General features: G+C 34.0%; 1 protein-coding gene across 1 annotated transcript in view; it reads right to left on the reverse strand.

The window, feature by feature from the left end:
* Positions 1-1,699: 1,699 nt before the first annotated feature.
* Positions 1,700-14,896, reverse strand: part of LMBRD1 (LMBR1 domain containing 1) — a 105,426-nt gene continuing 92,229 nt past the window's right edge. The window contains exons 15-16 of the mRNA XM_055329960.1: positions 2,412-2,503; positions 1,700-2,261 (exon numbers count right to left, since the gene is read on the reverse strand). Coding sequence (XP_055185935.1) covers positions 2,145-2,261; positions 2,412-2,503 — 209 coding nt within the window. The 3' untranslated portion in view covers positions 1,700-2,144. The remainder of the gene's footprint in view (positions 2,262-2,411; positions 2,504-14,896) is intronic.

Here is a 14,896-nt window from a genome sequence, read left to right on the forward strand (position 1 = left end):
ATTCTAAAATAACTGAAAAATTTTCACAGGAAAGAAATGAAATAATCAGACCTATATTTTCATTATCAAGGAAAGACTGAAAGAAGTCAGGACTTGGCACAAAATCCCCTGAGAAAGTTCGAGTAGTGTGTATTAGTCTGTTACAGCTGCCATAACAAAATACCATATATCGGATGGCTTAAACAACTTTATTTTTTCACAGTTCTGGAAGCTAGAAGTCCGAGATCAAGATGCTGGCAGGGTTCAATTTCCAGAGGCTTCTCTTTTTGGTATGCAGATGGCCTCCTTCTGTGTCCTCACATGCTCTTTTTCTCTGTATACATCCCTGATGTCTCTTCCTCTTCTCAGAAGGGAACCAGTCATACTGGAATAGGGCTGCACCTAATAGCCTCTTTTTACCTTACTGACCTCTTTAAAGGCCCTATCTCCAAATATAGTCATATTCTCAGGTACTGGAACTTAGGACTTCAACCTAAGAATTTTGAGGGAGCACAACTCAATCTAAAACACAGTGACTGGCAGTAAGAATAGAAAAAGACAAATGGAAGGATACTTAAGAAGTTGAAATCAGATACTTGATTGGTTGGTAAGTTAGTTATACACAGGGGATAAGAAAGTCTGCTTCATTTCTGGTTTAGACAATGAGGTTTATGCTAGTGCCATTTGTCAAACAACAACAACAACAACAAAACAATACAGAAGGAGGCTTGGTATGCCCAGAAAAATGAGGAGTTCAAGTTGCAACTGCAATAGTAATTTCTAGTTAACAGGTAAGTTAAACTCTGGAGTTTGGGAAAAAATAATAGAGATATATTAACAATATGACACATATGATATGATCTAATATATAGATGGAAACCAAGGGTATAAGAGATTGTCCAGAAAGGAAATATAAAATAAAAACAAAGGGGAATGGAATTTGGTAAATAACATTAAAGACTGCATTAAGAAGCCAAACATGAAGGCCATGAAGGTATATCTAGACAGACAAAGAATCAGAACAAAATGGCACAAGAATTAAGGGAAAGAAAAATAAAGTGGGAGATGGTTATTAATTCCTAAGACTTTTTCAGAAAGTTGATATTTTATTTCAAAGATGTGTTTTTATGAGTTCTAATTTGTGCTTTTTAGGAGTTCTGATTTGCTTCTGTGAGTAAACTACAATAATGGTTTCTCACTACCCAAAACATGTCCAAAATACCCTATCTATATTATACAGCATTCCTTATGCCTTTTGAAAATTATAAATCTTTAGAATGAAACGTACTTTTAAACACAAAATATGATGTCATATGTAAGTAGGCTCCATGCCCAGTGAAGAGCCCAAGGTGGGGCTTAAACTCACCACCCCAAGATCAAGCCCCGAGCAAAGATCAAGAGTCAGATGCTTAACTGAGCCACCCAGGTGCCCCAAGGTTACATACCTTAAAATAATAAGTAAACTGATTTTTTTTTTCAAAATCAATTATTCTTGATAAGACTCTCATTTATGTTGGAAGGCAAATTTTGAGGTTAGCCACCTACAACAATGTGTAAGGCTTAAATACTAAAGAGGTGGTAATATATCTAATGGAGTAATATCTGAACAATACATCTTGGAATGCTGTGGTCTTACAGCACCAAGTAGCTTGAAATCTGCTCATGAAATATATTTGAATGGCACTAATGATATAATGCAGAAAATAGAAAACAAGTTGCATAGAGGAGTAACATTTATTTATCGGCTATCTTGTATTATTTTTAGACAATCAGATATAGACACTTTGGAATTCCACATTACTCTAGAGACCCAAAGGCACAGATACAACTGATTTATTATGTTTTTAAAAAGTGACAAAAGGGAATATTAATTCTGGAAGATTTTTAATCAATTCAACACTATTATACACTAGAGAAAAAAAAATTTCCACAAAACATTCTCTCACAAAGTCCATGGTTTTATATTTACATAGAATTATTATAGCAATTTTAAATGTTAATCTATGATACAATGTTACTTCAGATAACATAAAAAATATAGTTTTTTTAATAGCCATGCTCCCATTTTTGATGAAAGCTAGTCAGTTTATCCTAATGTTAGTTTAACACTTTAAAAATGCATAATAGACATTCAATCAGCCTTATAAAACCCCTGAGAGGGGCCGTCAAACAGAATAGACAGAGGGCTCATCATCACTTATGTCTGAATCATCTTCATCAACTCCTTCAATGACAGATTTCTTCCCTTTACAACAGGATACAATTAATCCAATCAAGAATACCTGTAAATTTAAATAAGCGACATGTTATTTCTTAAATTTAAAGTCATTCAGAAAGTAATGAATTTAAAATGCACAGTGAATTTAAAATCCACTGTGATACAAATGGGCAACTGAGGTTCAGATCATCCCTAGTATACCTGTACTACTTACCCCAAGAAAGGCCCAGTTCCCAAAATAGTATGCAGCACTAAAGAACCAGAACTTGTGAAGGAACAGATATGTGCGCGTAACAGTACACTGATCTATAAAAGCAAATAAAGGATAATAGTGAGAGTTTCTTTCGTGAAATGGACTATTAAAACTTTATCTAAAAGATTATTAACCAAAACTAAAGATCAAGGTCATATAGTCAATAGGTGTTAGAGAGAAAATTGAAATCTAGGTCTTTCTCTAAAGCCCACTCCTTCAGTACCCTTAATATAGTGTTAAATTACCAAATAATATGACATTTCAAAAAAATAAATGACACCTATGTAATCCTGGCTTTTAGGTATAAGAAAAATTATATTGGATAGTTCCATTTACTTGAAAGAGAAGAAGCATTTTAACCTGGAGTGCCAGATATGTTCTAACCAAAACAAAGTTTTCTTTTATGTGTTGTTAAAGAAGATATGATGAATATAAGAAAAAATGAACAAAGTAATCAGGTGTGATCATAATTAAGTTGTACTTTTCTAAAAATCTAATTCTCAGGACAGCTCAACTTTGAGAGGTGTTCTGAGATTTACTTTTTTCTATTTAAGACCGCTATTGAGAAAGAAATACAAATATGTCACTTACTGATATGCTTGTCATTTGAATTTTAGATTAGTACTTATGCTTGAATTAAAAATAAATCATACACCAAAAATCAATCAATTGTATATTTTTCTCTTTCAAAAAAAAAAAAAAGAAAGTAACCTTTAAAGAGAAAGTGGCAGACTGGTTATTTAACATCTGTGTTAGACTCCATACTATTTTCATGCAAATACGTTATTTCCATTAGGTTACAAAGTCCTTTAAATAGATATGTTTGAGAAATAGTGTCTGAGGAAATATTTGTTTATTGATACCATTCAGAAAGGCCTGAGGCAGCTTAGGCTTGATTGAAAAATTATATACTCTGCAGCTAATAGAGGATTTAACCTTCCAAATTTCAGAGGGTCTTTTTTTTTTTTCGCTGCAGAAAAAAATCTTTCCTTAATCTTATAAGGCAACTTCTTTTTAGTCAATTAATTACAAAACAGATTATGATTTCTGCATATTTTAACCAAAATTGACAACAGCAAGAAATTCCACATGCAACTAGGAGACGAATATCAGATCCTATTGCTGATTAAGAAAATACACTGTTGATTTCTAATTTTATGAACTCTCTTCTAGTGTCAATAAATAAGTACTATTTTCTCTTAAAACATAAAGTTGAGTTGAGAAATCTGTAACCCAGTTTTTTTTTTTTTTGTAACCCAGTTTTTTACACAAAGGTTCTAAAACACTTTATCTTGGGGAGTCTATCACATGGTTTTCTGAAAAGCAGGCTTTAGGTTATACTTTATGCATATATAACACTTGTCATATAAAGTTTTAAATAGGTCATGTAAATAAAATCTAAATCTTATCTACTCTAATCCCTTCCACTGTACTTCAACATTTACTTCTGAATTACTCAATAGCAATTGGACAAAGCATTTTTTTCTCTTCTGGGAGAGAAGCATGCAGTTTAATAAAGAGGTAGTATCTTCCTTTCACAAGCAGAGATCACCAATCTAATGATGATCTATTGATCCTCATACCTTCACAGTCCTCCTACATATTTTTTGCTCTCTTTCTCAATAGAAAAGTCTAGAAGGAATATTCAAAGCTTCCTAACAAAAACCAAAAAGGATTCAAGCAGTAGTGGCTGAACAAATGTTTCTCTACTCTCCTATGGTTACTCGTGCCCAAAATTAAAGCTAGACGCCGTACTGCGAGTTCAGTCTAGCAGAGAAACCTAGACAGGAAAGTCATTAGTCATTCACTCTGCTCCTCAATATTTTACTCTCCTCTATTATAGAATTCGCTTCAAAGTAATATAACTACAGGCATACCTTGGAGATACTGCAGGTTAGGTTCCAGACCGCCTCAAAAAAGTGAATATTGCAATAAAATATTGCAATAAAAGCGAATCAAATGAAATTTTTATTAAAAATTATTTATTATTAATAATTATAATTAATAATTAAATGTGTAAAAACATTATGTCTAAATAAATAATGCATATCTTAATGAAAAAATACTTTATTGCTAAAATCTAACCAAGACCTGAACTTTCAGCAACTCACAATCACTGATCACAGATCACTGTAACAAATAAAATGAAAAAGTTGGAAATTTTATGAGAATTTAAATGTGACAAAGAGACATAAACTGAACAAATGCTGTTGTAAAATGGTACCAACAGACTTGCTCATGCAGGGCTGCTGCAAACCTTCAATTTATAAACAATGTAGTATCTGCAAAGTGCAATAAAGTGAAGCACAATAAAACAAGTTATGCTTGTATTCAATATGACACTTTTTTCATTAGATAAGCCTGAGTATTTCAAATATCCATCAGTATACCTGGCATTCATATTCAATGTAACTGCCAAAATAAGCTAAATATTTTTAAAGGGGTATTTTATTTTAAAATGGAATTGCTAAACACAATTCTAATTTAACTAAAATCTGACAAGATTCCAATGATGTCAAAACAAGACACTTGCATAGGTCTTAAAAATGAAAGTATAACTAAATATCCAGTATGGTGAAGGAAGAGCCCAGACTCCAGTCTCTGACAACTTAGTGTCAAATATCATTTGGCCACTTCTTTGCCACATGAATGGGAAAATCTGAACTGTTCAGACTCTGTGCTTGTAAAATGGAGATATCACCGTATTTCTTTAGAGGGTCATTCTAAAGATCAGATGAGGTATATCAAAATCTCTATGAAAAGTGTATTAGTATAGCTGAATCCATGATAAGAACATAGTTCCCAAGAGCTGTTGAAGTGGTCTTGAGGAAAACAAATATTAAGATTTTAAAAGTAGTAAAGAAAATAATTGCTTAGGTATTAGTATCATGACTATTGTGTCTATGTTCATTATTTTACTGTCCCTATAGTTAAAGTGTCACCAGCGAGACCCCAACATCTGACCTTTACTGCCCACCTGTCTGTATTCACTAATCCTTATCTTGCATTTTTCCTTAAACTCTTTTTTCTGGGCTACCTCTTAACTCAGGCAAATGAAACTGAAAACTACCATTCAGGGGATGGCAACTGCCCTAACAAGACCTCCTGCTGCCCAGACCACCCAAGCCATTTGAGCTAAAACACTAACTTGTGCCTGTCCAGATGGACCAAGGAGTGACCACTGGAGTGACCAACAATTACCTTTACCTCATTATAATACTAAAATCTCTGCCCCAAAAGGAGCCATAGCCTCATTTATATAACATATTACGTATGTATAGACATGCTTTCTAAGGTGCATGCATGACCTTATGCTCATTTTTACACAGGATGAAAAGGCTTCCCTATCAAACTATAAAACCTTTAAAAAAAAATTTTTTTTATTTATGATAGTCACACACACACACACACACAGAGAGAGAGAGAGAGAGAGAGAGAGGCAGAGACATAGGCAGAGGGAGAAGCAGGCTCCATGCATTGGGAGCCCGACGTGGGATTCGATCCCGGGTTTCCAGGATCGCGCCCTGGGCCAAAGGCAGGCGCTAAACCGCTGCGCCACCCAGGGATCCCCCTATCTAACTATTTATTCATCCTAACCCTAAAAAAAATGTACTCATTCACCCTCTCTTGGGGAATCACAGCTTTGGAAGCCATTCCTCATGATCTCCTTCTTTGCCAGAAATAAAAGTCTTGGTATGACCATTCAACCTGGTGCAGTTTGTGACTCACCTAGGAGCAAACTCACATTGATTGGTTCAGTTACAAATACAGATACAAAGGGATTTGGTGAGATTTGAACCTGTATAATTCAGTAATATGCTGTCTCCTAAACAGTAATATACCTTTAAATAAAAATAACCAATTTGATGTTTTAAAAATGAAGAGAGGGACAGATTAGGATTTATGCAAAAAATGCCTGTTCATAATTATTTTAAAAACAAGAGCAGGATTCCATGGCTTATGTATTACATGAGCTTCACCTTACCCTTATAAGGGTATACTTAAAGATTCTTTAGGAGTCAAAAATTCACTGAATTAGAAATTTCAGGGCCAGAACAGGGATTATAAGACAGAAGCTGAGCTGCAGAAGCAAGTCAGATCAAATCATTTTTCCACAGAGGTCTAATAATCCATTCAGTGACATTTTAAATTGGCCTATACCCACTGATGATTTTGCCCACCACAAAAAATATACCTTAAATATTTTTCCTATCACATTTTACATGCTTACCACCATTTTCAAAGGTCGTAGATTTGACACAAATCTACACTACACTACAAATCCATATACACAATGAGTATGTTAACAACTCTTTCTAGCTATCTTTATATGTATGCATTATTATGTTTATTTATATGTATGCATTATTATGTTTATTTATATAAAGTGGTATATGACTACAGAATAATTTTGGTTAATAAGTGCATGCATATATTTTATATTCAAGTGATGATTCCACACTGAATAAACAGAGGAGGCTTTTCTCCTGACCATCTGCCATTTTCTAGATGTTTACGTGAATCACGATACCTAGGAGATCTATAGAGGTCTTTCTAGTTATCTAAAAAATTATAATTAAGTATTCTGAACTTGGCTCAAACTTCAAAGTAAATTTAAATTGCTGGTTATTTCATTTAAGGATTGTGTCCTAAAATCAAAAGTGTTCAGGAAACTTCTGACTGTTGTACCTCAAAAGGACATACAATAGTTCTAATTAAACTAAAGAGTACTATTAACAATGAAAAATTAAAGTAGGGGTTAAGATAAAAAAAATTTCTGACAACAAAGTGGATGTACAAAAAAGATCAAAATTAAAAGAGACAAGAAAGGGCATCGGGAGCATATGAATAAAATCAAAAGACTTTTGAATACTGACACTACTACCCTTCCTCTATCTCTTCTCACTTAGCATCTAATAAATAACAGAAAGCACAATTAAATCTGTTTTTACGTAACAGCAACCTTTAAAAATATACCTGATAAATTTTATATTCTATTTTTCTTGTTTCCTCTTAGATTATTTGTTATGTCATCGTTAATGTATGCTGACTACCACTAAGATAACTTTGGTTATTAGCTATGATAAATACCCCATCTATTTTAAATATATTTTTAAAACATTTAGTGTTGATTTAAGCTACAATTAAGTCATCATGTTATACCTTCACCTGAAATCAACTTAGAATTAATTACACTCTATAATTGTACTTTATTTATAAAACGAATCCTTATATTACATATGCATATATAAAGAAGGCCTATGAGAAAACTCCTGCATCATGGAGAATGAACTTTGAAGTGAATATTTTGTTTGGCTAGTGACAAAAAAACTAGCAGAAGACTGGACTATTTAGAATGCCACTTCATTTCTCATGGCTATCCAAGATTATGCTAACTTTGATTTCTGATTAGGGTCTTGATACTATTGAATATTTAAAATAGACATATGAATCTTAACTATATACAGACTAAGGAGCTCGATTTTATTGTGATAGGATTAGGAATTATTAAATGATTTTAAGAAAGAGAATAACATGAGTGGCTATAGACTAGCAGAAGGGACTGAGAGTAGATGAAGTTCACTCAGGCAGAAGACAATCCAAGTGAAAATGTGAGCTGTTAGGATGGAAAAAAAAAAAAAGGTTAGACTGAAAGATTTTAGAAGTATAATTCCAGTTAATCAGTGTTTTAGTGTCAAATGGACTTAACAGCATATGAAATATACATGCGTAAAAAATTTTGAGATACTTACAACACACATCCAAATAAAAAGGGGCAGAAAAAAATTAAAATACATAATAAAAATCAAAGTTCTATATTTCTTAAAATTGAACAACTGGCATTCAGTTAAATCAATGTTTTGTTAAATTTCACTGGGGGGCTAGTCAAAAGGGAAAGAACTGGTAAACATAAAGAAGTACAGAAATTCTAAAGGAAGTAGTTTTATTATATTCTATGAATACACAAACTGTATCAGGTTAATAAAGATACCACATGTCAGATGTTTTACACTAAACAATAAGTTTTACAGGGGTGCTTAGGTGGCACAGTTGGTTTAAGCATTTGCCTTCAGCTCAGGGTCCTGGGATTGAGCCCTGCATGGGGAGCTCCCTGCTGAGTGGTTACTCTGCTTCTCCCTCTCTCTCTACCCCTTCCCCTGCTTGTGCTGTCTCTCGCTCACGCTCTCTCTCAAATAAATAAAATCTTAAAAAAAAAAAAAGAATGAATTCTACAGTGATTATTTTTAAGAACAAATGATAACTTCTGTTGAGCTTTGATTATACTTTTAAAAATGTAAGGTATTTCTCAAAGGTGCTAAAATATGTAGTGTTCCAAGAAAGAATGCTCCTAATATCACTATATTACTCACTGGCCATATAAAATTTATAAAATGGGAGTCACAGAGATAAGCATTAGCATATAATCTGTAGAAATAATCACAAACTCATTAGTAAATTCTAAATTAAGATTTACTGTCTACTAGTCTTAATTGCCCAAAGACAGTCAAATATAAAACAGAAAGAACAACCATTTTCCATTATATTTTTTTTCATAAAATAGTAATAGTGTAATGAGTATAGTAGAAAACATTAAAGGTAGAGATAGAAAAGTGAGATTTGATTCTTGAGTCTGCTACATATACTGTGAGATTCTGGGGTGAGTCATCTAACTTCTGAATAGCAGTTTCTTTCTAAGTGACAATGAAATAGTATCTGCTTGTGGTATATAGTGACAGGACAGACTGATCTTTTTTTTTTTTTTTGATAGACTGATCTTCTGAAAATTAAATTTAGAAATCTACATGTGATTTTAAAAAATAAGAAAAGACTGTTTTAGGAGTTAGCAACCTTGAGCAAGAATCTCTATACAAGTGGTTAAGTTTCACAAAATTACCTAGGTTGGCTTCGGCATAGATTCCAGAGAACTCAGAAAGCTTACACCTAATTAACTTTAGTATTCTTAGTTGAACTTTTATCAACGGAGTCAAAATGTCACCTAGAAAAAGAACTCTGACATCAAGAGACTTTCTGGATTGCAAGCAAAACCCAGGAAAAATGATGCTGTAGTCAATACCTAATTTTCTGGTCTGCATGGCAACCTCACTTGACAATGGACACAATATATCAGGCTATCTCAGCTAGATGATACCAGCCAATAAGATCAATGAGGCCTTCTTTATGATTCTATGCCTACCTAGAAACTGTGACTATAAATTTGGTTTCCAAAACACATTCTTTCTCTGCGGTGAGAATTCACTAATCCTGAGTCTCTAGTTTCTTTAATAGTTATATTTCCTATGATAAATTAATAAACTCACAGCTGGCTAATATATTAGTCTCTTCTCTGTTCGGTCAGTTATCTGAAGCCCAATATAGACAATAAAGACCAAGGTATAGGAGCATTTGAAAGGTAGGTAGATTTAAATCAAATAAAGCTATCAATTCACAAACTTGTTATTTGTCAAGTAAAAGATTATAAATTTACAGTACTTAAGCATGAAGAACTATTTCAATCTGTTGAGAACAAAGCTTTTTGGTTCAAGTTGACAGACTGGGCACAGTCATTTGTTTCTTTCCTTCTCAGGACCTCATTAAAAGTTAGAGTATAGGAATAAAACCAGCAGCAATCTCTTAACAGCAAACAGAATGGGAAGTAAGCCATCAGATGATGAAAATCAACAATAACCTGGAAGATGAAAACCCACACTTAAAAGGTTTCCAATAAAACAACTAGTTTCCCTCCCATTTATTTTAAAATATAATTTAAGGATCACTAGAAACCTCAGTCACAGAGTTCCCATGATGAGGCTTCCTAGTTCCTGATACTTAAATGTAAATTAGCATAAATATGAATACATCAGATATATATAGAAACTATCAGCATGAAGGAGAAAGGACACGATAAACAGAATTGTTCCAAGATAAACAGAATTGTAATTTTATTTAAAGGAAACCATTAAGAAAAATGTTTAGTACCTTCAGGTATTGAATAAGATTTTACATCCATAAAACAAGGATGCTTGAAAAAGATCAGAATAAGTACTTGAGGAAAGTTATGACTTTGTTATATGAAATAAAAATTTTAGGATATGGTTTGAAGATAAAGCTGAACAAACAATCAAGTATCCAGAGTAAAACGGTAGGCACAGAATATGAAGTATGGATGAGATAGATGATCAACTGAAGATATCCTGCAACTAATGAAGATGAGCTCCCCAAGAGAGAATGGAGAAAAGAGAACTTACCAAGTTAGCTTCAAAAGAAGTAGTAGAAACGAACTAGGGGTGGGGGAAGGGTAAGTGGGAGGGGGGTGGGAGCGACTGGGTGACGGGCACTGCTGGGGGCACTTGATGGGATGAGCACTGGGTGTTATTCTATATGTTGGCAAATTGAACACCAATAAAAAATAAATTTGCAAAAAAAAAATAAAGTAAGTCCATAACTAAATTTCAAAACAAAAAACAAAACAAAAAAACAAAAGTAGTAGACGGCACGAAATTTCTCACCAGTTAAAAAACGAAAGATGTGACCAGTTAAAAAATAAAAGAAGATGACACAATGCCTTTAAAATTCTAAAAGAAATGATTTCTTATGTGGATTTCTAAGTGCAACCAAATTACCCATCAATTATATAAACTGAGATACTTTTTGGACATATAAGTCATTTTCAGATGTGAAAATACAAGGCATTTTTTTTTTAACTCAAGAAAAATAAGGGTTTGGGAGAGGAAATCAAGGAAAAAAGATATGGCTTATAATGCATCTAAAGTCCAATGAACAGAAATTATAACATTACTGATAAGCAGCAGAATCAGAAAACAATTGATCTAAATAAAAGGAAGTCAATAGGGACTTAGAAGGTACAATGGATTTCATCCAACAGATTAAATAAGAAAGAAGCTAGAATGGGCAGCCCCAGTGGCTCAGTGGTTTAGTGCCGCCTTCAGCCTAGGGCCTGATCCTGGAGACACAGGATCGAGTCCCACATCAGGTTCCATGCATGGAGCCTGCTTCTCTGCCTGTGTCTCTGCATCTCTCTCTCTCTTCCCTCTGTGTTTCTCGTGAATAAATAAATAAAATCTTAAAAAAAAAAAAAAAGCTAGAAGATGTTAGCTAAACTAATATTTTATGATACTTAAATAACATTTTTAAAATGACAAAAACAACAAATAAAAAACTGGTTTAATTCTAGATTGTTATTTTGAGGAAGATAGAAAAATATACTTAGATAATATTTTCTTATCCTCAAGGAGCTTACATTCCTATAAGAGAACAGGGGTGCCTGGGTGGCTCAGTCAGTAAAGCATGCAACTCTTTTTTTTTTTTTTAATTTTATTTATTTATGATAGTCAGAGAGAGAGAGAGAGGGAGGCAGAGACACAGGCAGAGGGAGAAGCAGGCTCCATGCACCGGGAGCCTGACGTGGGATTCGATCCCGGGTCTCCAGGATCGCGCCCTGGGCCAAAGGCAGGTGCTAAACCGCTGCGCCACCCAGGGATCCCGAGCATTCAACTCTTGATCTAAGGGTTATGAGTTTGAGTCCTACGTTGGGCATAGAGATTAAGAAAATTTAAAAAACTAAAACAGAGATAATATATATAAATGACCATAAATTAAGACAGAGTAAGGTAGTCATAAAATGTAAATGATATGGGAATTCAAAGGATAAAAAAAGACTGCTCATGTTTAGAGGCTCAAAAAAAATGGTTAGGTTTGAAATAAACATCATAGGACTCAGCAATGAAAACAGGCAGAGTGGCATAGAAACTAGTTGTGATATTTCAAGAACAAATAGTTGAAAAGCAAAGGTGGAAAAGATGGCGATGTTCAGAAAATGTATGAAAAAAAGCTACATAGCTGTAGGATGGATTAAATAGAGGTAGACCTTCAATCCTAGATTGAATCTGTCAGATGATGAGGGGAGAAGCACTTAAGGTTTCTATTGGGGGAAATGGCATTATCAGAGTACTTACTTTAGATCAGTGGTTTCTACAGTGTGGCTCCCAGACCAGAACCCTCGGAAAATCCTCCCACCTCAGATTTACTGAATCAAAAATTTGCCATTGGTGTTTAACAAGCCTTCTAGAAACTCAGATGCATATAGAAGTTTGATAATCACTGCTTCAGAACAATTAAGCTAACAGCACTGTGCAGTGTAGATTAGACTGGAGCACTAGTTAAAAGGTACAATTCATGTGAGATGTGAGGGTCATTCTGGCAACAAGCTGCATCCCTTAGCAGCTGCCTGGGTGTGGAGGAAGAGTGAATGAAGGTTAAGTGTGCTTTGAAGAACGGTGGTAGTGTGAGAAATAGTGAAGTCAGTAAGTATAGTTCAAAGGCTTTATCTAGTAGTTTATACTGTCTTCATCAAGAACTAGTCATTTTAAACATTTTAATAAACATTACCAAAATAAAGTAGGCTCTGTATATTATTTTCACTTATATTGATAAGTCTTATAAAGCTACCAATAAATAGCTAACAGACTAACATCTTTATTTTGCTTGCTTTCTTGACCATGAGGTTAATGCCCTAACCCCACATACCACATGACCACACTTGCTCTCAACTGTAAGGGAAATCTAATGAGAAAATGTGCAATGACCAACAGTGAGACCAAGAAGTTAATAGGTTATCTTACTAGTTTTCTATTTAATAAGGAATACCAGGAACAAAACAAAGTCAAACAGGCTCAAGAAAAAAAGTATAATCTTAATAGCTGCAAGCAGTTTTCAAAGACAACTATTCTAGATATTATCTAATAAGTAGAATATAAAACATTAAGTAACATTTTCTAATTAAAATGCTAAAAAAAAAAAAAAAGAAAAGAAAAACAGAGGCATCATTCCTGACCCCTTGTTCTCTCCTAGCCTATAACTAGATTTCTCAGCAAATCCTACTGGTTCTACCTTCAAAATACAACAGCATCTGACCACTTCTTGCCACTTGCATCATCATCACAGGCTCTCTCTTGGATTACTGAAAAAGCTTCCTGTCAACCTGTTTTTGTCCTTGGGTTTATTATGGTCAATCTCAGGGGTTGGCAAATTATAACCCAAAGGTTACATTTAGCCCATCACCTGTTTTTGTAAGTTTTACTGGAACATGGCCACAGCCATCCATAATGTACTGTTTATGGCAGCTTTAATACTGCAAAGGCAGAGCTACACAGTATGTCTCACAAAGCCTAAAATATTTACCATCTTATCCTTCACAGAAAAAGTATGCTAAGCCCTGGTCCCTAGGCAACACAGTAAAGTGATCCTTTGGGAACATCATGTCACTCTTCTACTCATAATCCTGCATCTGAAAGTAAAAGCTAAAGTCCTTAAAGTTGGCTGCTTTTTGCTCCTCTACTTCCTCCAGCATACTTCTACTCTGCACTTGCTCTTACTTTCATCGAGAATGGTCTTCTCCCACATAGCTGCCTTTGTTCCACACTTGCTTAAGGTTGTTTTCCTTAAATGACAGCTTCTCAGTAAGAATTTCCTTTCTACTCAAAATTTCAAATCATCCCTCCTTCTGGACACCAGTTACTCTCCTTCGGTTCTTTATTTTTCTCCATAATACTTACAACTTGTCTCCTACTACTACGTAAGCTTCATGGGGACAGGAATATTTGATTCTGTTGTCACTATTGTTACACTAGTACCTAGAATAGCAGCTGACACATAGTAGACATCAATAAACATTTGTTAAATGAAGCAGCACAGGAATAGTAGGTAAGTAAAATTAAATGACCATATGGAATCCCAGAAATTAAGACATCTATAAACTTACCTTAAAATTTCAAGACAGATAGGATGGTGATTCTCAGTATTACTAAAAAAGATATGTCAGTATCTTCTAAAGGTGTGCAAAGTGTAATAGCTATTAATGGTGTACTCCTCAAAGAAATCCTTTAACTTTCTAAACAAGGCTATCAAAACTATCACAATTCTAAGAGTTGACTTATCTTTGTCTTATAACTACATCTATCTTTTTGTCTTATAGTCGAAATCTAACTATCCTTAATTTACCCATCCCCAACCCCAACCCCAAATTTTCAGACTCTAAGACAAAAAGACCACATAGTTGTTTTTTAAAGGCCATCGCCTGAATCCTGAATTGGATCTTATTAGTTACACAATTCTAGAAAGCTAAAATTAATTAGTTTCACCTAATATGGGGTAGGAGGTGTTAAATTGATAGTTCATACTCAAAATCCGCCTTTTAAATAACCACAGTAAGGGTCGGGTACCATTTTCACTTCAAATTATATTTATGGACCATCCATGTGGGCACATAGCACCAGAGGAGGCATTAACAAATACTGTCATCACAAAACAGCAGTGTCCTTTTTTGACCGTAGCCCTTAAGGCTTTAGTTTCTAATGAAATATCTTGAGCAGTTTCATTTTGAGCCTGTTAAAATTGGCTTTCTTTAAAATGTGAATTTTATTTATAAC

Source organism: Nyctereutes procyonoides, unplaced genomic scaffold (assembly GCF_905146905.1).
Source record: "Nyctereutes procyonoides isolate TBG_1078 unplaced genomic scaffold, NYPRO_anot_genome, whole genome shotgun sequence".
NCBI lineage: Eukaryota > Metazoa > Chordata > Mammalia > Carnivora > Canidae > Nyctereutes > Nyctereutes procyonoides.